Source organism: Podarcis cretensis, assembly GCF_951804945.1.
Source record: "Podarcis cretensis genome assembly, chromosome: 1".
Taxonomy (NCBI): Eukaryota; Metazoa; Chordata; class Lepidosauria; order Squamata; family Lacertidae; genus Podarcis; species Podarcis cretensis.
This window is the reverse complement of record NC_137170.1, coordinates 87,793,345-87,814,055: the sequence shown is the minus strand read 5'-3', so window position 1 is coordinate 87,814,055 and position 20,711 is coordinate 87,793,345. Positions and strand designations below refer to the sequence as shown.

The following is a 20,711-nucleotide window of genomic DNA, read 5'->3' as shown; positions in this document are numbered from 1 at the left end:
AATAGAACTAGGTAATGAAAGTGCAGGTGCCTGAGACCTTTGGGAGAGAGAAACCATGTTTATATCATCGTTGTCATCATCATCATCACCACCATCATCTCCTACCTTTTTCTCCAAGGAGCTCAATATATGATGTACCTACTTCTTCCCATCCTTATTTAATCCCCACAACCATGTGAGGTTAGGTTAAGAGGCAGCGACTTGCCTTGCTAGAATACTCAAGAGCCAAGATGGGCAAACCGGAGTGCTGGGGTTTAAAGGCAAGCATAGCTATAGTGGGCATGATCCAAACCTAGTGGAATGGAGAGAGTACCAGAGGGATCCAGTTATTGCTGGATAGGAATGCTAAAGGGAGGACAGGGAAGGATGTGCTGAAGGTGCTGTGCCTCTGAAGTCGAAGGAAGACACACGAGCCCAACAAACCAGAAATCCCAGAAAGTTCCCCTGCAGAATCGCTGTGGGTAGTGATTCCAGGACCCCTGACCCAATCACACCCCTGAACAAAATGCCCAGGTACGCTGGAGATGGGAAAATGAAATCAAGGAGCCTAGCACCACCTTAAAAGAAGTAAAGCCAAAGTTTCACGGGCTGCAGGCCCCTTCCTCAGAAGCACGGCGCGATGTCTTGAGTGGCCGGGGAAAGTGCACGTGGTTGGGGGCGGACGGGTATTGCCTGCAGGGAGCAGATGCCGAAAGTGCAGATGGATGGACAGCGGCCCCTCGCGAGGAGGAACGCCCTCGGTAATGCGAGCATCTTGGGCCTAAAGGTATAGGCGAAAAGGTGGCGCTCACCTGCTCCGGAATGGAGCCTCCCCCGACTTCATGAAGGTCACGGAAGCTTCGTGGCGGAACTGTTCCAAGCCGGGGGAGGTAGCGGAGGAGATGGGACCCGCACGTGCTCTTTCAGCCCCCCTGGAGACGCGCTCGCTATTCTTAAAGTGGCGCAGAAATCTCCACCTAGAGAAACTCTCCTACGCCCCGACTGCCTTTGGAGCGATGGGCTTGGGATGCTTTGCCGCTCAGGTCTGGGCGGCGGGTGAGGGAAACCCCCTCACCTGTTAAAGAGCCAGTGTACCCACATCTTTGCTAAGGACGAGGCCTAGCCACCCGCAGCCAGAGGGGGCTGAGAAGGCGCAACAACTTTGGAGGGGCCGCTGGTAGCTGAGCAGAAAAGAAAGGCCTTCCCTCGACTGAGAGCGGGGGGGGGGGTTGTTGCCGAGATCCCCGTCCCTCCTTAAAAAGAGGCCGAATTGGCTCCCGGCTTTAATCCCGGGGATGGGTGGCGCTTTCTAAGTAGGCGGGTTGCTTAAAACACGCCGCGGCTCACCCAGCGGTTCTTCGATGGCGGAAGATGCTTTGTGTGGGTGGCTGCAGTAATATGTCTTGTAACCTCAGGTGCTGATTCACTGATGCTCTTAATTTGTTCGGGGAGCAGCCTGTGTGTTTCCATATTCGCTTGACTGGAGTCTCTATGCCCTAGTAACATGTAAGTGGGATATAAGACGTTCTCCTGCACACACCCAACCCCGCGCCTTTTCTGTATTATATATAGATTTGCTGAGGATGTTTTCTTAGAAAAAGAAAATGTAAAGTGGTTCCTAGGCCTCCTCTTCAAGGCATATCAGGCCTCATTTCTGGAAGCTGCTCTAAAAGTGCAGGGGTTGGGTGGAAGCGACATAGCAAAGACTCTCTCTGTACATGCTCAGGAGAAGCTTTTTCTTTATTAGTGTTTCGCATACACTAAAGGTGTTGGGCCCCTACGGGGCTGGGGCCTACACATACTTGGGCGTTGCCTGTTCTTCACTCCCTTAACTGGTTTTTGAAGCCCAGAGTGCCTTTGCTTCCTTCTCGACCCTTGTATCTTTAGCAGGATGAATCGCCTGTACCCGCAGCTGATGCGCCACATGGACCAGCTCTTGAGCCTCATAGAGTTCAACAGCAGCATCGAACTAGGTGGGTTGGCCAAGGTTCTCCTTCATTTGTCTTTGACAAATCTGAACATATTGCTAATGGTGCTTGACGTGCATTAAGCAATGCACACAATGCCTTGGGGGCTGCAGCCTGACACCCTCCCCCTTCCATGAATCTTTAGTGATTTTTGAGACGATGTTCTATTGTAAAATACAAATTTTATTTGAAGTGCAGAAAACTGGCAAACTGCATTCTCACCCATCGCCCAGTTAAGAAGTACCGTAAGTGTTAACAGAACAACCTTACCTTTTGTTGTTCTGCCCAGTCAATGCAGAGAGACTGGGCTTGGCTGACAAGTATGTAGCTGTTAATTATTTGGATTTTAATGGCATTACAGTACTAAGCTAGCTGATATATTTAGATTGCTTGTAATTATGTTGTTACTGAACTGAATAAAAGCACCCCCCCCCCTGCTGCTCATTCTTGGGCTCACATTGCCATGACAACAGTTCCCACTTCCTTTGATTTGTGGCCTGGCTTTGTTTTGTGTTTGTGAGCATTTCTCAGTGTTGTTGGTTTTGTGTTACAAAAATAGTTTGTGTGTCCGTCCTGGCACTAAGCCGTGCATGGAAACAGGTTCCAGGGTTGTCTTTCTTTATATCCTGCTAGAGGGGGTGGACAATCTCAGGCCCAGAGGCGAAATGCGGCCTTCCAGGTCCCTCTGTCTTGCCCTCAGGACTATTCCTGGGCTGAACTAACTATCACCACACTCAAGTGCTTTTGCCTGCCTGGCATATACCCTTGAACTCTGACCATGTCCCTTATTTGCCTCTGACTTCTCCCGTACAAGGGACGCGGGTGGCGCTGTGGGTAAAACCAGTGGCGTAGCGTGGGGGGTTCAGGGGGGGCCGGCCGCACCGGGTGCAACATCTGGGGGGGGCGCTCGCCGCCTCCGGAGTCGCCGAAGAGCCTCGGGCGCAGGCTGTAGCAGAGCCCCATGTTTCGCGGAACCGACGAGCTGTGCGCACGTCTGGGCTGAAGGCGTCCGGCAGGCAGCGGCTCTCAGCGGTCCCCGCGCGTCAGGGCCACGGAGGGCGCGCCAGGCAGCCTCTCCTCACAGCCCCGCTGCCGCCGCTGCTGCTGCAGCTGCTGGGCTATGTTGCATTTTCCTCGCCTCTCTGCCCTCCTCCTCCGGGCAAGCGGCGTCATTTGGTTGGCAGCACCAGCGGCAACTCGCCTCAGATCACCTGACACGGACCCGCTGCCGCCGCCGTGGCTACCTTACCGTAAATACCCCAGCCCAGGCAGCAGCAAGAAGTAGCTGGCAGCGGCGGCAGGTTAGGGGCGCAAATTACTTGCCTTGCCCCGGGTTAGGGGGCGCAAATTACTTGCCTTGCCCCAGGTGCTGACAACCCATGCTACGCCGCTGGGTAAAACCTCAGCGCCTAGGACTTGCCAATCGCATGGTTGGCAGTTCGAATCCCCGCGGTGGGGTGAGCTCCCGTCGTTCGGTCCCAGCTCCTGCCCACCTAGCAGTTCGAAAGCACCCTTAAGTGCAAGTAGATAAATAGGTACCGCTTTGTAGCGGGAAGGTAAACGGCGTTTCTGTGTGCTGCTCTGGTGCCGGTTCGCCGGAGCAGCTTCGTCACGCTGGCCACGTGACCCGGAAGTGTCTGCGGACAGCGCTGGCTCCCGGCCTCTAGAGTGAGATGAGCGCACAACCCTAGAGTCTGTCAAGACTGGCCCGTACGGGCAGGGGTACCTCTACCCTTTACCTTTTCTCCCGTACAAAAGCTGGTGATCACACCTGTTCCTCCATCCTCTTATGTCTCTGACCTTGCCCATTACTAACATGCGGCCCTCAGAAGGGTACCTATGAGGGAATGTGGCCCTTTCGGTGAAAAATGCTCCCCTCTGCTGCCCTACTAGGGTCCTTTGCTAACCAGTGTCCATGTAGAAAGTAGGTGGCACAGTGGTGGCAGCAGGGCTGGGTGGCGCCTCCAGTTTTGCCTCAAGTGGCAAAATGGGACATGCAGGCCCTGATCCCATCAAATGAAGCAACCAATGACAGGGAGGAGGAGTGATATTTCTGCTTGGCTTGCCCTGCCCACTTCTTCTGGGTGGCTCTTTAGTTTGGGCTTAAAGGGCAAGTAAATGGGCAGTGGACCTACTGAGGACATATTATCCAGGCACTACCACCACCAGACATCTGAAGGTGATGCTGATTCTGAGCAGGACAAAAACAGGGTGGCAAGATTCTGGATGACTATATGGGTTTTCTCAGTTAGTGTCATCACATAATTGGGCTCAGGTCATAAGAGTTCTCTGGGGTTCTCCAATCCAATTCATTGTCTAGTCCAAGAGGGGGTTTAATTTCAACCCTTTTTTGTATTTGCTTGTGTCATTTGCTTAAATGGCTCCACTGCTTTCTTAAACACTTCCCATTAGCTCCAGCTAGCATTGTCAATGGTCAGGAATGATGGGAGTTGTAGTTCAATAGCATGTGGAGGGCGATGGTTTCACAATCACTGCCTTAAGATAGCTCTTTTGTGGTCATTGTAACATGCCACAAAATGGAGCAGGAAGTCAAAGGTACTAGGGTGGGTCGCATGAGAAAAACCATTGTTGGCAGTTCTGAAGGAGCTGAGATTTCAGGAATATAACTGCATCACCTCTAAGCATCAGCATTGGCAGGGGTTTTTCTTTGATGACAACATGGTTGTTGTTGTTCTGTAAACCACTAAGAGATTTTCACAATCAAGCAGCATATAAAGTGTGTTAAATAAAATGACACCCCCATAATTTGTAGCCACTGTCTTCAGCTGTTCTTGAGCTCTTCTAGAATGACTCATTTACTATGAATGAATTGCCAAAGATGTTGTTTTTATTCCAAGCTATTCCAATTATTGACAGCGTAAGATGTTTTAAAGAATGGCAGAAAGCATTGTCTAAATTTATCTGGCACGGGGAAAAACCCAGAACTAAATATAAAATATTAACAGATACAAAAGAAAGAGGGGGGTTTTCCCTGCCAGACTTGAAGATATATTTTGAAGCTGTGACTTTCTGCTGGATCAAGGAATGGATTCAACTAGATAATGCTGATGTGTTGGATTTGGAAGGATTCAACAATGTATTTGGTTGGCACACATATTTATGGTATGACAAGATAACGGCCCACAAAGGTTTTAAAAATCATGTAATCAGGAAATCTCTTTATAATGTGTGGATAAGATATAAAGATCTCTTAGAAAGGAAAACACCCAGGTGGCTTTCACCAATGAAAGCAAAGGCCCAGAAAAAGTTAAATATGGAGAGTAAATTGCTGAAAAATGCTGATTTATTGTTGGAAGATAATGAAGGATTTAAATTAAGACCATTTGACCAAATTAAGGATAAATTGGATGACTGGCTACAATATTATCAGATTAATGAACTGTATAAGCTTGATAAGAAAAATGGTTTTGCAACAGAAAAATCCAAATTGGAAACGGAGTTGTTAGATACCAATGTTAAAAATCTCTCTAAAATGTATCATTTATTGTTGGAATGGCATACGAAGGATTAACAAGTTAAATCTGTGATGATTGATTGGGCAAGAGATGTTGGACACAACATAATGTAGGAGGATTGGGTAAGGCTTTGGAAGAAAGGGGTTAAGTTTACTGCATGTACTGTTCTAAAACAGTGAAATTAGAAAAGATGTATCATACAAATGATAACCAATGTTGGAAATGCAAGGAAAAAGAAGGAACTTTTTACCATATGTGGTGGACGTGTCCTGAGGCGAAAGACTTCTGGGGAAAAATATAATGAATTGGAAAAAATGTTGAAAAATACATTTATTAAGAAACCAGAAGCCTTTCTACTTGGAATAATAGGATTGGAACTGCCCAAAAAAGATGTTAGGCTGTTTTTGTATGCCACCACAGCGGCAAGACTTTTATTGGCCAAAAATTGGAAATCACAAGAAATGCCAACAATAGATGAATGGCATATGAAGATGTTGGACTTTTTGGAGCTGGCCAACCTGACTGGAAGAATCTGGGACCAGAAAGAAGAGGAGACACAGGAAGATTGGAAGAAATTTAAAGAATATCTAGCTAAATATTGTAATATAAGATAATTAGAAGTCACTTGGAAGTAACAAATAGGCTTAGGACTAGAATAAGAATGCGTTGTAAAGCATTAAGGATTAGAATACTAATAAAAGAGAAGAGGATAGTAAATGGAAGAAGTTAATTTTAATAGAAATATGACTTTGGAGAACTGTTACAAGGTGATGCAATGAAATTCAGTTGGGGGGATTCAAGGAAGTCAGCTAACAATGTAAGGTAAATTGGATCTTGGAAGAAATAATTGTTTTTTATGTTTTTATTTTGTATTGTAATGTGCTTTCTTTTGATCTCTGTTTTGTAACGTTATTTCTTTTTATAAATTTGGAAAAGTGATAAAAATAATAAAAATAGAATGACTCATTGACTTAGAAAGAGTCCACTCCACACAGTTAGTTCTCTTTTCATTGCTGTTGCCACATGGATAACCTTTGAGGATGTCACAATGCTTGTTTCTACCCTCTCTAGACTGCCTCCAGATTGCCAAATGTCTCGAGGGGATGCGCCAGCGATGCTGCCGCCTGGATTGCGACTTGCAGGGAACAAGGGAGAAGTTGCGCCAGTCGGAGTACGAATGTTCAGTCCTGGAAGTGAAGTTGAAACACGCCCGCAACCAAGTGGAGGTGGAGATGAAGAAAAGGCACCGGGCAGAAGCTGAGCTGGAAAAGCAGGTTCTTGGAGGGGCATGGTGGAGAAAAGTAGATGGGGGGAGTTTTTCTCCCCTTCTCATGTTAGAATCTGAGGCCATTAAATGAAGCTGATTCAGGACAGACCATAAGGCACCTTGTACCGAGTTCAGGGTTTTGGTCCATCTAGCTTGGTATTTGTCTACATTGACTGGAAGCATCTTCTTTCCAGGGGCCAGGAGGCAATGACAGCCCTACCTGGAGATGCCAAGGATTTGTGCATACAAAGCAGATGCTTTACCACTGAGCTATAGCACTTCCCTACGTAGTTCTTCACAAGCTCCTAATGAAAGTGTAGCGACAGCCACCAGTTTATATGGCTTTTAAAGATAAATTCATTATGTATAAGGCTATCAATTGCTGTCTGTCATGGTTGCTCTGTACTGCTTCCAGGATCTGAGGTAGCAGGCTTCTGAAAACCAATTGGTGGGAGAACAATAGCAAGAGGGGGCTATCCCATCCAGAGGCCTAGGCTTTCCAGAGGCACCCTCTGAGAAACAGGATACAGGACCTTTGGTCTGATCAACAAGACTATTTAACTTTAAGCACCTGTATCCCACTCTTCATTGCCAAAAAGCACTTCCAGGGTGGGTAACAGTGAAAAGTAAAATTCATATGCAGAAAAGCAACAGCAGAAAACAAGAGGAAATAAGATTCCAACCAAATAATGATGCCCGTCGTATTATGTTCTTAGGGCGATAAAGCCTAGTAGGTGAATGGTTTGTGTTGTGTCAGAGTGATGCATGCTGCGAAGAATAATATCTAAACCTGGAGCGGGGAGGTGCTGCCACAGAACTTAGGAACTAAAGAGATGTGGCTGGAGCAAGAAGGAAGTTTTAAGCACAACCCGAATAGAAGCTAGTGTTTGGCACGATAGATGGACAAGAGACTGCTGCACCATAACAACTACAGCTGTGCTGTTTCAGGTCTCATAAAAGCTGCCAGGAGCTGATGTGACTTAGTAGCTTAGACACTGAGCTATGCAGCAGGTGGAAATTTACTGTTCTCATGAAATTAAGACTGCAGAATTTTGGACTTTGGGAGCACAGAACTTGGATGTATTTAGTGCATAGTCAGTTGCAGTCCTGGACATGCATCCCAGGCAAAAACAGTTCACTTGCATTAGGTTGGCTTGGGAGTACTAGGTGCTCCCCACCCTAAGGAGGGATGTACCAGTCTGAACATGGTTACAGCTGCAAAGCGGCTGCACTTGAAGACTGCTACATTCTTCATTCCAACAGGGTCTCCATTGTTCTACTCACCCCTCACCCCTTTTCATCCCTCTCAGGAGCGCAAGCTGCAGCTTATCTATGACTACCTGATGGCTGATTCACAAATCAGTCCTTTCAATGAGGACCAGCGCTCAGCCCTGGCGGCTTTAGAAAGGCCACGTTTCAGCCACAGCACCCTGCTGCCTGGCAAGTGGTGAGTGGCAAGGGAGTACGTAAGACAGCTGATATTGCAGCTTCTCTCAGGCAAGCAAATCAATCCCTGAGTCCTGTCTGGATATTTTTGTTTTTAAAAATGGACATATGTAAATCTCTGGTTTCACACTTGCCACAAATCATACAATAAATGAAATTCAATCAAACAGTTGTATATACATCCTACAGCCCAAATACACAGCAGATCAGTTTTATCTCTCAGCTTAGTTGCCTAATTCCTGCTGTTTAGCTTTACTGGTTCCAATAATGGGTAGAGTCAAATTATTACTATTTGCAGAAAGTTTCTGGTGATTCAGATGTGCAGGTAGTTGTTACCATAAGCAAAATCATTCCATCTTCTCACTCTTTCTTTCTTTCTTTCTCTCTCTCTCTCTCTCTCTCTCTCACACACACACACACACACACGCACAATTTGGGGGCAAAAGGCTTTCAAATTAAATACCGATGTACTGGTGTGAATATCCACATTGAGAACAGGGGTGCCAACTTGAATAAAATATTGGGGGGCCCAAGTAGGCCCTACCCTGCATGGTTCATCACATGACACAGTGCATACACACTGGCAATGCCCATGAGCTATTTTATTGGGGGTGCAAAGACCCTTTGGCCCCTAGGAGTTGGCTCCTATGATTGAGAAGTACAGTGGTACCTCGGGTTAAGTACTTAATTAGTTCCGGAGGTCCGTATTTAACCTGAAACTATTCTTAACCTGAAGCACCACTTTAGCTAATGGGGCCTCCTGCCGCTGCACCGCCGGAGCACGATTTCTGTCCTCATCCTGAAGCAAAGTTCTTAACCTTAACTATTTCTGGGTTAGCGGAGTGTGTAACCTGAAGCGTATGTAACCTGAAGCATATGTAACCCGAGGTACCACTGTAGTATAAAAAAAACCAAGTGCCAATTCTACAGGTCTGAAGGGGCCCCTTGACATGCATACCGAAAATAACAATCATGATAGGCGACTAGTTTATATGCAAACCCACAATGCCAGAACAACACAGCAAGTGTAATTACAACTTGTCATGGCTTTGGGCTAGAATGATAAACTTACAATAAACTTGATTAAATAGCAATGAACAATAAACTTGATTAAATAGCAGTAATGTTTCTTTCACCACCACTGTCTCACTTTCATCATGGGGTCCTTGCAAAGAAAGGGACTGAATGAAAAGAAAATGTAGCTTTCCCACAATGGTATCCCCACATTTAATTTTTTTTTAATTTTTTTTTTTTAAATGATGGGTGTTTGGAGAAGATACTGGATTAGAAGAACTGAGCTATATAGCAACAGTGGGAGAGACAGGCGTGATATGAGGCTGTTATTTGTGATACAGCCCCTGTGTTACTCTTCTCTGTAGGCCGTCTGCAGTGGAAGGACTTGGGGCCTCAATCATATCTGACATCAGCTTTGATCACTCAGATGACGAAGTGGTAAGTAAGCATCCCTTCCTCCCAGGCTTGCCAGGTCAGAACTGAAAGCTCCAGGGCACAGTCAGACTCTTGTGGTTACTGTGGACTGAGATCTCTGCGCTCTACAGGAGCAGAAACCAAGACTTCACACTTGAAATTGATGGTGCCACACATACTACTGTAACAGGCCCTGAATGTTGGTGTATGTTTTCAGAGATACACATCAATATGAACAGAGGCAATATATGTGGAAGGGAGTTGGTTTGAAACAAAGTATCATATTTTCCCGTGTGTTAGACGAGGGTTTTTTTTACTTTAAAAATTATATTAAAAATCTTGGCTCGTCTTATACATGAGTAGTGCCGAGGGGGGGACGTGCGATTGGCTGCTGCCACGAGTTGGAGTTTCTCAGTGACGATAGGGCAGCTGATTGGTGGTTGTGGCGAGTTTTTTTGGCGATTGGCTGCACAGTGGCAATTGGGTAGATTGTCAGTGTATGTGCAATTCTGGGCAGTTCCCCGGAAAAAAAGAGCTTAACAACCCGTGGCAATCTCCCCCCAATTTTCTTAATTTTGAGTCCCCCAAAATAGGGGGCGTCTTATACACTGGAGCATGTTATACACGAAAAAATATGGTACTCTTTCAGGGGGAATTATGCTTGGTCACCGAAGGGAGAAGATGCATGTGACATATTAAGAGCAACAGTTTGAAAGCACCCTTGTGGCACTTGTATGCCCAAAACAGTAAAAATTTCTATTCTACGGGGAGAGAACGAGTTATGCAACATTTTAGTAGAATTTGGTTTGAACTAGGGAAAGCTAGCTGTGGGGAGCACCTATTGCAAAGTGCATGTATTGCAGCACCATCATACCTTCCCCCTTCTCCCCAGATTTCCAGAGTAGTCTTGCAACTATTCTAGCAACAACAAGGGAAAGCAAAATAGCTTTGCCGTTTTTAAAAAGACTAAACTATGTGAGGAGGAGCAGGACTAAACCAGCCTTTGACCTAACTGGTGCGTATTTGTGTAAAGCAAGTTGTCAACACCATTCATAGGTTCAAACATTTATTTGCTGTTTTGGGGTGAGAAATGGGCACCTTGTTCTAATGAGAGCACAGATTGTTTGGAGACCAGATACCGTGACAGATATAATTTAGTTGCATTGTTTATTTGCGTATTTCTTATTGCATTAATATCTCGCTCTTCCTCCCCATGTCAACAAACAGATACACAACTTTAAAATTAAGCAAAAACATTCTAAAACGGTTAAAAACATATGAACACAGCTTCAGTTCAAAACGTTCTAAAAGCAATTACAGTTCAAAACATTCTTCCATCCAATGGTCGTGGGGTTGCCAGGAACTATTCTTCATCCCCCAAATGCCTGGATAAACAGGGATGTTTACAAATTCCTCTGGAAAGTTAATTATGATGGAGGCAGGCACACCTCATAATGCAGATTGCAGGCAACTCTGTACTTATTTTATTTATTTAATAAAATTTGTATACTACTTGATGGTAAAAAACAACAACACTCAAAATACCTTACATAAATAATAAAGTAAAAACAATTACAACTTTTTAAAAAAAATAAAATTAAACCAGCAACAAACTAAAAGCACACTAGCATTCTATTTGACTGTAGCCAGAATGACAGGGTTTAGGGTAGCTTCTTGCAGAAAACAAGAATATGGAACCTTAGTAAGATACATGTGTGTTGTTGATGAAAGCAAGCAGACAGATTCTTATAGCCATTGAAACATGTGGGCATACTGTGAATGCTGAAGAGGCTTCTGGGATGTAGATACAATCTGATACAGGTGGCTATCTGCAGAAGCTTTTAAAATGATGCATATGTATGTATGTATGTATGTATACACACAGTTCAAAACTTGAGATGGTAAGAAGTGGTAAGATGTGCTCAGGCTCAGGGTGGGCCTTCATTTTAAGTAGCCCATGAGCTACAATTGTGTCTACATCCTTTCTCAGGCTTTCCTTTTCTGTTTTCTTCTAGGATTTGGAAGTGATAAAATCCCTCAAAGGCAGAGACAAAGGGGTAAGTGAAGGTGGGGCTGGGAAGCATCCTGTCCTTTAGCTGCCACATATTCCAGAACTGAAGCACCTGTCCTATATTATTTCTGTGTGCCTGCCTCAAACATCTGTTTCATCAGAGACCACAACTGGACAGGAGGAGATAAATCTTCCTCACCCATATGCAATTCTAATTACACATTCTTGTTGATAGTCTGAAAAATGGCAAGCAATTTGTGCTGAGCTTCCCTCACCCAGAATTACGTGGATCTGTCTTCCTGTTGCTCTCACACCTGTTTCTCTCCTCCAGTGCTCCTCCCTCGTGCCCCTGATTCAGCCAGTGGCAACAACCAAATCTGCACAAACATCTGTGGCACCTCCGCCTCCGAGTGTAAGTACCTGGCGATGCCCTTGTGCGTATCTCTGTACAAGGGAAGACCCAGCCTGCAACCTTTGACACCATTGCTAAATCAGCTCTGATAATAAATGGCTCTGATAAAAAGATACTGCAGTGTGGTAGATTGCACAGCAGGGTATGTGTTATACATGGCGTGATCAAACAGGGCAATGAAGCTTCAAGTAAAACGGGGTTTCCCTTATGTTCTGCAAGCTCTTAGGGTTAAAATTCCTTTGAACGTGTGTATGTGTGTGAGAGAGAATAATCCTGCATCCTTCATTTAAAGGGGTTTGATCCAGACTGCCATTCATCATTCTCTGCCCCTCCCCTCCAGTCTTGCCAGGCCAATAAGATGTCTGTGGCGACTCTGAGATCTGGAGCCACTGCCCACGTTTTGCCCCCGATTGCTGTGGTGCCACGTCGCCGATCCCAGCAGAGCCGTTGCCTGTCCACACGCTCAGGTGCCTCTTCCCTCCTTCTTTTTTGGGTGTGGCCTGGCCTGTTCTGAAGGTTCTGAAGGCAGACATGGTTAGGTAATGAGTGTTGACAGAAGGTTTAGCAGTAGAACTAGAGAATATGCTGCAATAAGCTTTTCAGTTTCCAAAATTCCAGAATGCTGTAAAGGGAGTTGGGGACAGTGAAGGGACAAAAAATCCTGTTCTGCCTGGGCTCCTCATCACTATCCCGTTTTCCTTAGTTGTAAGTGGGGATGGGGAATCTACTCAGTACATGCTCAGGGTACTTACGCCTTTCCTTTGAAGAAAGGGTGTGCAGTCCAAACATGTTAGGAGGCAGTGCTGGTTTAGAGGAGGAGGAGTGGTGGAACCACAAAACCACGAGCCATGTTATGTGCAAGAGACTGGCAGGCATACCCTGAGTGTGTCCAAATGGTTTAATAGTGATCTCAGATGTGGAGGTATGTATTCATAGGAGCTAGAATAGCAAGAATGGCTTTATGAGGAGCAGGGAGATTATTTGGCTTGTCTCCCCCTCCTTTAAAGATGGGGTCTGGTTTGCAAACTTTTGAGTCCATTCTCCCACCTGTCTGTCCTCTGGACTGTTGACCGCCACCATGCTCCCAAGCCCAGGACCACTGGAGGGCATTGAGCAAGTTGTCTGCCCCACCTTAGCCCAGGTTCCTGGCCAACTCTGTCCACACAGTGCAGTCACACTAGCTCTTGATTGTGGGCTTCTGCACCTCCAGGGTGTCATACTCCAAATGGGAGCCTGCAGATGGAAGTAGGTAGACCAGTGCTAAGATCCAACAGTGCCTTCTGGGAGATGCCAGCTTGAATGCTGGACGAAAGTTTCCATGCCTTTAAATGTGTCTCTGATGTGTGGTCTTCTCTCCACAGACGTCACTTCCTTCTGGGGCAGCAGTGAGGGGTCAGGCAGAAGTAATAGCCAGGCTGAGAGTGACACCATTGGCACGAAGATTAGGACTGAGTTGAGGGGTGTTCAGGACCCCTTTTCTCCTTCTCCCACACAGGGAACACCACCCCTCCAAGAGCACCACTTTACTGCCAAGACGGTGAGAAAAGAAGAACAGGGCTGCCTCTCAGCCAATGCCCTCAGCTGGAGTGCTTATCTGCTGGGATGCTTTCAAGTGCTCTTAATGATAGGTTGACTGGGTTCTCCTAAGCCAACTGTCTGCATTTGTTTCCAATTCTGTGCAAGTCTCATAACTTCCTGTTAAAATCTTGTAACACTGCATACCACAAAAGTTCTGCTTCTGTCTTACCCAAGAGTGCTCGCCCTGGTGGCAATCATGCAGTAACCTTTTGAAAGCATCTCGGGATAGCTGATAAAGTGGAACGATGTGTGGGTGCTCCAGTACAAATCCACCACGAAGGAACTAGGGATCATGCCAGTAACATGGTGTGGAATATACCTACAAATAAAGCTCCATGAAGAAGAGATTGGGGTGGGGGCAGGCAGGGGCAGCACCAGAGCCTGTGCCACTTGGACTCTCCCCTCCCCACCTACCCCTGGGCCAACTATACTTTTTGTATCATTTATTTGATGTTTTAAAACTGTCAACCACTTTGGCGGAAAGGCAGTGTAAATGCAATAAATCAATCCAAGAGCTCCATTGGACAAATTCAAGCTAGAGGGATATTGTAGAAAGGGGCAAGCTATGGGAAGCCTGTGGTCTTTTTCCTCTTGATCTCTGCTGTGCTCATCTAATTCTCTTCCCTCTTCCCTGGCTACAAGATGATCAGCCTGGAGTCGTGTGCGGTTTGCAAATCCCGCCTGCGCTTTGGGAAGATGGCCCTGAAATGTCGGCCCTGCCAGCTTGTAGTGCATCCTGAGTGCAAAGAACGCAGCCCGTCCGTGTGCAGGCCGACTGCCTCCCCCAGAGCGAGAGAGGTGAGGACGCTTCCCTGGGATGGGAGCTTGTGGGGCTTTTAGTTCAGTGCTGGTGGCAAGAGCAATTTGGGAGGCTGGGGTGACTTGTGTGTGGCAAGTGTGGCTGAGCTGTTTCCCCCCAATACACATTGATGATCAATGGCTACTAGCCACAATGCCTGTGTTCTTCCTCCACTGTCAGACAGTATACCCCCGACTACCAGTTGCCTCTTCTAAGGTTCCTCATGTCTTCTCAGGGCATTCTGGCAGATTTTGCACCCTCCACCCCACCTCTGGTGCCCCCACTAGTCATCCAGTGTGTGAATCAAGTGGAAAGGCGTGGCCTGAAGGAGGTATGTGCATTGGGGGGAGCCAGCAGTGGGACTCTGAAAGGCTGGTTGAGCTGCTGTTTTATTATGTTCTGGATCTCTTCTCTCTCTCTCATACCAGTCAAACCAGATTTCCATTCCACATTACTCTTCTTGTCCTGCTTGTGGTTTACTGAATTGCTGTGGTTTTCTTCTTAAGTAGCTACAGCTTCAAAGCTTATAATGCTTTACTCTTACTCATCAACCTGGATTTCCGCATCTAATTCTGTCACTGCACAACTTCTGTGATATTTTTCTTTTTGCCCTACTTCCCCTATGCTAGCTGTTGGGATAGAGGTGTTGCATTTAGTTCACTTGCTTCTCCTGACTTCTGATCTTCTTGCTTCTCCTGACTTCTGATCTTCTTCCTTTTCCTTTTTCATCTTGGCTGGTTGTTTGGTTTTCTAATGCATTTTTAATATTTGTATATTTCTGTTCACTGGCTACTTTTTCTCCCCCAAATTCCTCTCAGCCTCTTTAGGCTCTTCATAATCTTACTTCTGATCTCTGCTGCTGTTCTCCTTATCTGTCCCCTTGTTCTTTGCATTCTGCATGCTCTGAGCTTTCTCATTTGACATCCTGTGTTGGTGTTGCCTGCTCTGACCCTCTCCCTAGGCCTGGAACTTTCTGCCTCTGCCACCCTCCTTACTGGTGGTGGGAGATGGGCTTGCATACCCAGTGCCTGTTTTTATCCAGCCACAGGAGTTAATTGTATACTTCCAGGCCCAATCCAAGGCCCTGTCTTTCCCATTTCAAGTCCTAAAGTATCCATGAGGGTGGGGTGCGGCATTACACAAAATGGCTGTGACATCTTTAAAAAGCAGAAAGAGGCAAGGCCACAAAATGGTCCAGCAGATGCTTCTGACTAGTAATGATTGCAGGCCTGAAGTGCCGGCTGGGACTGTACCTTAGTGGCCGTTACAAGCTTTTGTGTGTGCATCTGTTCCTCTTGTCTTTTGCTCCTCGTGATTTGCAGGCTGGGCTATACAGAGTGCCAGGTTCAGAGCACCTCATTCGAGAATGGAAGCGCAAACTGCTTTGTGCCCGAGGAGCGCTTCCCTCACTGGACCAGGTGGCTGATGTCAATGTGATCTGTGGGGTTCTCAAGGACTTTCTGAGGAGCCTGAAGGAACCTCTAGTGACCTTTGCCCTGCACCCTGCCTTCCTGCGTGCTTCAGGTGAGTTTGGACAAGGCAGTAGGTGGAAAGTGCCTTTTCTGGAATGGTAGTAATGAAATGCCCCCCCCCCAACCTCATAGCACTATTTTCTTCCAACCCAGAAATTCCAGATGAAGCTGCTCGCCAGACTGCACTCTGCCATGTTGTGATGAAGTTGCCTCTGGCCAATAGGGACACTCTGGCTTTTCTGGTGCTGCATCTCCATAGGTAAGCTGGTGAGGGCAGATTTTAGGCTTGAAGGGGATACCTGGGACTCTAAAATGTGCAAAACTTTCCCTCAACTTGGTGGAGATTTCTGCCTTGGCAAAAGGTGACACTGCATGTTCAAGCCATGTATTTTCCTTTGAAACAACATAATACTGTTTCTGCATGTTAGGAGTGCTGTGAATTTGCTTCCCCATTTGTAAAGGCAGAGGCCTTTACATTTCATTCCATAAAGGTCTTCCTTTTCTTAATTTTCTTACTCTGTACAAGGGCAAGCAGATAAGTATCTGACAATTGTTCCATCATCAATCCTTGTTGAAAGTGCTGGCTGCACCACTTGCTACTGTGGGTATTTTCCTGTCTTGCACAATAGGTTTGAACACCACTCTTTTCTGTTCATTGATTGGATCCACAGTAACTGTTCAGAAACCTGTTTTGGGACACTTATTTGCTACATCAGATAATGCACTTCTCACTTAAAAGAAACAAACATAATGGATATCTGTTGCATCAAGGGGCATCAGGAATACATTTTCTGCTAATGATGGGTTTTGTCTAATCCTGTCCCCTGCAATTTGTCTTGTCTTGTGGGCTTGGTTGCTTCACCCATTGTGTGGCCTGCATGAACCGTGGTTTCTGACCCTGCTGTGATGCCCACCATCCATGTTATGGACACCCTGAATGTTATGGATATAGCTGGGCTTTGTACCTTTGGGTTAGAAGGATTCTGCTTTGGCCTTTGGCCTTTGACTCCATGGATCCATCTCTCTATCCTTAGGGTCATGCAGAGCCCTGAGTGTCGAATGGACCGGCACAACCTAGCACGTATCTTTGGACCGACTCTAGTTGGGCACAGTAATCCTAGCCCTTCCCCACGCATCATCTTGGAAGACACACCACGTCAATGCCTGGTAACAGACGCAACCTGTATTTGTTACTTTTGTGCAGTATTTAATTTTTTTCTGACCCTCTGTGGGACTGCAGGAAAGACTGCACAATGCTCAGACTGTACATCAAGCAAAATCCTGATGTAGTTTGGAACTGAGGATTGATTATTTTTGTTGCACCAGGGTAGCTCTTGTGAACTCAGTGGAATGTGGAGAGGTACGCTGAGCTTGGAGAAATGCTTCTGCTAATTGTGACAAAGGCAGGAACAAAGTCCTGACTGTGGGAAATCCTGCTTACTTCTGAGACTTTGCCAAGCATTTTAAACAGATTTTTAATATTATATTTTTGTCTTACGGGCTAGAAACTTGCTTTTTTATATTAAAAGGTGTGGGGGGGGGGAGCTGAGATTCCCAGAAACGCTAATTTTAGCCCAGTGCAAAATTCAGCAAGTGAGCCCTTGCTATGTGCCATGGCTTCCTTATTCCATAAAATTTCATAAGAGCATGAAAGCTGCAGTGAGAAAGTCAAAAATCAAGGTAACAAATGGGGCGTAACTGACTGCTGCTTAATTAAAGCTCTTGCATCTCAAGTAGCAGAGTTCAGAGAATTATTCTGAATGCTTTGTTTCAAATATTAGCTTGTGAGAGTGTTTTTGCAAGCTCTCATCTCTACCACATTGTCAATAAATTTATGATGAGAACTGAATCCATGTGAAAACAATGGGCAGATAAACACCTCTGTGGAACATAAGCAAGAACCAGCTAACGAAGGCCGGGTGGGGCAGATAGGGAAGAATTTTCACGATTAGGCGGCAGACAAAAGCTAACATGATTCCATTCCCCCGCAGGTGGTTGCCAATCTCCTAGCACTGCCTCTTTCGTTCTGGAGACATTTTGTGGGAGAAGAGCAGGAAAACCTGGTGCCTTCGGTGCAAAAGCCCAGCGTCGTGAATGAGCAAGGTGAATTGAAGTGTGGGTGGCTTGGGGAGGAAGAAATATAGGAGCCCCATCCTTACTCAGTTTTGGTGGTCCTCCAAAGGACAGGGGGGGGGCGGAGCTGGACCTAATACTTCCCTCCAACCTTCCACCCACAGACCAGATCTTCTTTCCTCTGACTCCCCCTGAAGTCAGCACCATCCAGATGAGCCCAGGAGGTGGCTGTCTCCCTAATAAGCTATGGGACTGCATTGGGACCACCTTCCCACCCTCGTAAGTGAGCTGGCACAGCTGCCTGGGGTGCATTTTGTGGGGTTGCAGGGGAGGGGGACCTGTGAGCTGAATGCAGCCATCAAGGCCTCCTTGTCGGGTCTCCCTGGACTTTCCCCTCACAGATACTGCTCCACTCCCTGCTTTTGCCTAACTGGAATGTGCTGTTAAACTATGATGGTGCTCTGCTTGTCTGGATGGAGAAGTAGCAAGTGTCTGTTTGGGTGTGTGTGAGAGAACTTCTGGTTTTCATATGGCTGGAACATAGTCCAAAGATAGTCAATGATAAGTCACACCGGCTGCTCTGACCACTTTTGCTTCCGGCCCTGCTCACCACTAGTTTGCCACACCAGGAAGGTTGCCTGTGAGGGAAGGCTTTCTTCCGGCTGAAGAAGATTCCCCAACCCTGCTGCTACTGAGTGCTGCTACCATCCTTGGATAAGGACTGGGTTTGTTTGGGAAGGGTTATCAAACTCTTGTTGCCACAGCTGTCCATGTGCCCATGCCCCTGAGGTGTGGAGGCTCCTACATGTTGTGGGGGTTCTCTGACCTTCCTTTCACCTGCCCAGAGGGGCTGCTGCCAAGGGGGCTGCCATAGATGTCCACTCTGGGGTCTCCCTCTCCTGTTTTGTCTTCTGCCAGGAATGCCTCCCGCACCAAGAAGACGGGCAAATTCTTCCCACTTCCAGTATCATGAAGCAACTCTGATGCACCAGCGTTGCCTTGGCTTCCTCCCAGCAACCTCTTCCTTGCCACCTCCAGATTCCAGGCCTGTGTCCTCACATTTCAAAGGGAGACGCTATGTGCCTTATCTCTTAATGGTGGCTGACAATCGTTTCTCCAACCTACATGATCAGGAACAGAGGAGATCTTACCCCTCCCCTTTCATACTGTTGGGTCTTGCTTTGTGGACTTCTGAGTTTGCTGAAAACTCCAGGCATGTTCTTGAGCCATCTGTTTCCTCTGTTATGATGGACTCTGGGGCAGTGAAAACTGGGTTCAGCTTACCTTGTGTGCATACCTTTTGTGCCTTTCCCCCCATGTCCATTACCAGTTATACTTGAATGGCAGAGTTGCTGTCATGTGGTGGATGGGGAAAGTCATTTCCTGGAGCAGTTCATTAGTGGTATCATTCTGATAAAAAACCAAACATGGCACATTGGGAGGTTTTTCTAGCAATAGAATCCTCATCACCTCATTCACTGAATTTTGCTCTTGATGCTGTCCCTGGTCCTCGTTAGAGCACTTACATGTTTACAGAGGGCAGCTTCCTCAAAAACTGGAGTGGCTAAACACGAAGTGGTGGTATTTACTAGCACATGAGGTTGGTTTTACTACCCCCCCCCCTTCACAGTTTCTGTAACTCCTGTGCCTACTCGATTTGGGGTTTGTGGGGGTGTCAGCTGTGCTGGCACACCACCCAATCAATCCCTTCTGCCCAGAATCATCCTAGAAGTAGTACCTCTGACCCAACTTGGCCACATGTCAGCCCTGAGTGAGGCCATTTACTGTTAACGGGTGTGCCTTAATCACCAATGGAACTTAATTGATGCTGAACTTAAGGAAGCAAGACTTCTTAGCTCTGTACTTTTGCATTACCCTGTATCAATCAGTTATGAAAATGTCGTAAGAGTCTCCTGAGGCTAAAATGTCCACATATCCTTCTGGAGTGAATAGTATCAAAGAAGGATGGGAGATGAAAGACTGTCCAGAGCAATGCCTTGGTTTTGTTTCAGTTACTCTTGCCCAATCTCTTCACTTTCTCTGCTCGTTTCAGCAGTGCTCTAAACTTATGTATTTTGCTGAGGGAATTTTGGGTTCTTGCCACCTGAAAGATTCTATGGCTCTTAACAAATTATTTCCCCTTTGAGTGGAAGGAGCTGTAGCATGAACTTCTTTTCCAATGTGTGTGTCAACCTTACTCCAATGGCTGGGAACTGTGGTTCTAAATGCTCAGTGAGGTCCCTCTAATGGGTGCTGAGTGCCTTAAAGCCATGGTCAACAGTGGGGAATTGGGTGTGGATGAGGATGCTCTCAAAGGGTGTTTTGAATTTTCGGGTCCCCATTAAAATTCCATTGTGGATTTTTCTTTCATAAATATATTTGAAAAGACTTGAACAAGAAGATCCTAATAGCCTAATAATAAAGACACTCTGTTATCAATCTATCATAATAAAACTATAATATCAGCATGTGACAGTCTTGCTATTTATCATTCAAAGAAGTCCACCCTCTTCCTTTCTCCTACCTTTAAATGTGCCCTTGCTAGTTTCTTTTTTTCTTCCTGGAGCAGTGAGCGGCAAATCTGGTGCCCTTCAGATGTTTTGGACCACAGTTACAACCACCGGCCATGCTGGGTGGAGCTGATGACAGCTTTAATCCAAAACATCTGCAGAGCCCCCTATTGACTGCCCCCTATCCTGGAGATGCATTGCTCCTCCTGTGAAACGTAATAGCATCACCAACTGGCCACTGAACATGTGTCCTCCAGTGGATACAAGATGGGAGGGATACAAGATGGGTGTTG

At 46.3% G+C, this 20,711-nt stretch overlaps 1 protein-coding gene across 7 annotated transcripts; it reads left to right on the top strand.

Annotated features, from left to right (window-relative positions):
• Positions 1-661: 661 nt before the first annotated feature.
• LOC307213424 (rac GTPase-activating protein 1-like) lies at positions 662-20,663 on the top strand. 7 transcript variants are annotated; one of them, XM_079971301.1, is made up of 17 exons: positions 662-766; positions 1,870-1,952; positions 6,494-6,696; positions 8,000-8,136; positions 9,512-9,587; positions 11,579-11,620; positions 11,906-11,986; positions 12,336-12,453; positions 13,348-13,523; positions 14,207-14,362; positions 14,599-14,694; positions 15,686-15,887; positions 15,989-16,094; positions 16,870-17,002; positions 17,827-17,938; positions 18,073-18,187; positions 18,827-20,663. In XM_079971301.1, the coding sequence occupies exons 2-17, from the start codon at positions 1,871-1,873 to the stop codon at positions 18,879-18,881; spliced, it is 1,890 nt and encodes a 629-aa protein (XP_079827427.1). In that variant the 5' UTR covers positions 662-766; position 1,870; the 3' UTR covers positions 18,882-20,663. The 7 variants fall into 7 exon arrangements, with proteins under 7 accessions (XP_079827427.1, XP_079827426.1, XP_079827422.1 ...); XM_079971300.1 differs by having other exon boundaries at positions 1,867-1,952; XM_079971296.1 differs by lacking the exon at positions 662-766 and adding an exon at positions 802-1,394.
• Positions 20,664-20,711: the final 48 nt, after the last annotated feature.

Coding starts and splice junctions, on each gene's coding strand:
- LOC307213424 (XM_079971295.1), top strand. CDS start 1,351: ATGCTTTGTGTGGGTGGCTGCAGTAATATGTCTTGTAACCTCAG. Junction 1,395..1,866: donor AATATGTCTTGTAACCTCAG/GTGCTGATTCAC, acceptor TTGTATCTTTAG/CAGGATGAATCGCCTGTACC. Junction 1,953..6,493: donor CAACAGCAGCATCGAACTAG/GTGGGTTGGCCA, acceptor TACCCTCTCTAG/ACTGCCTCCAGATTGCCAAA.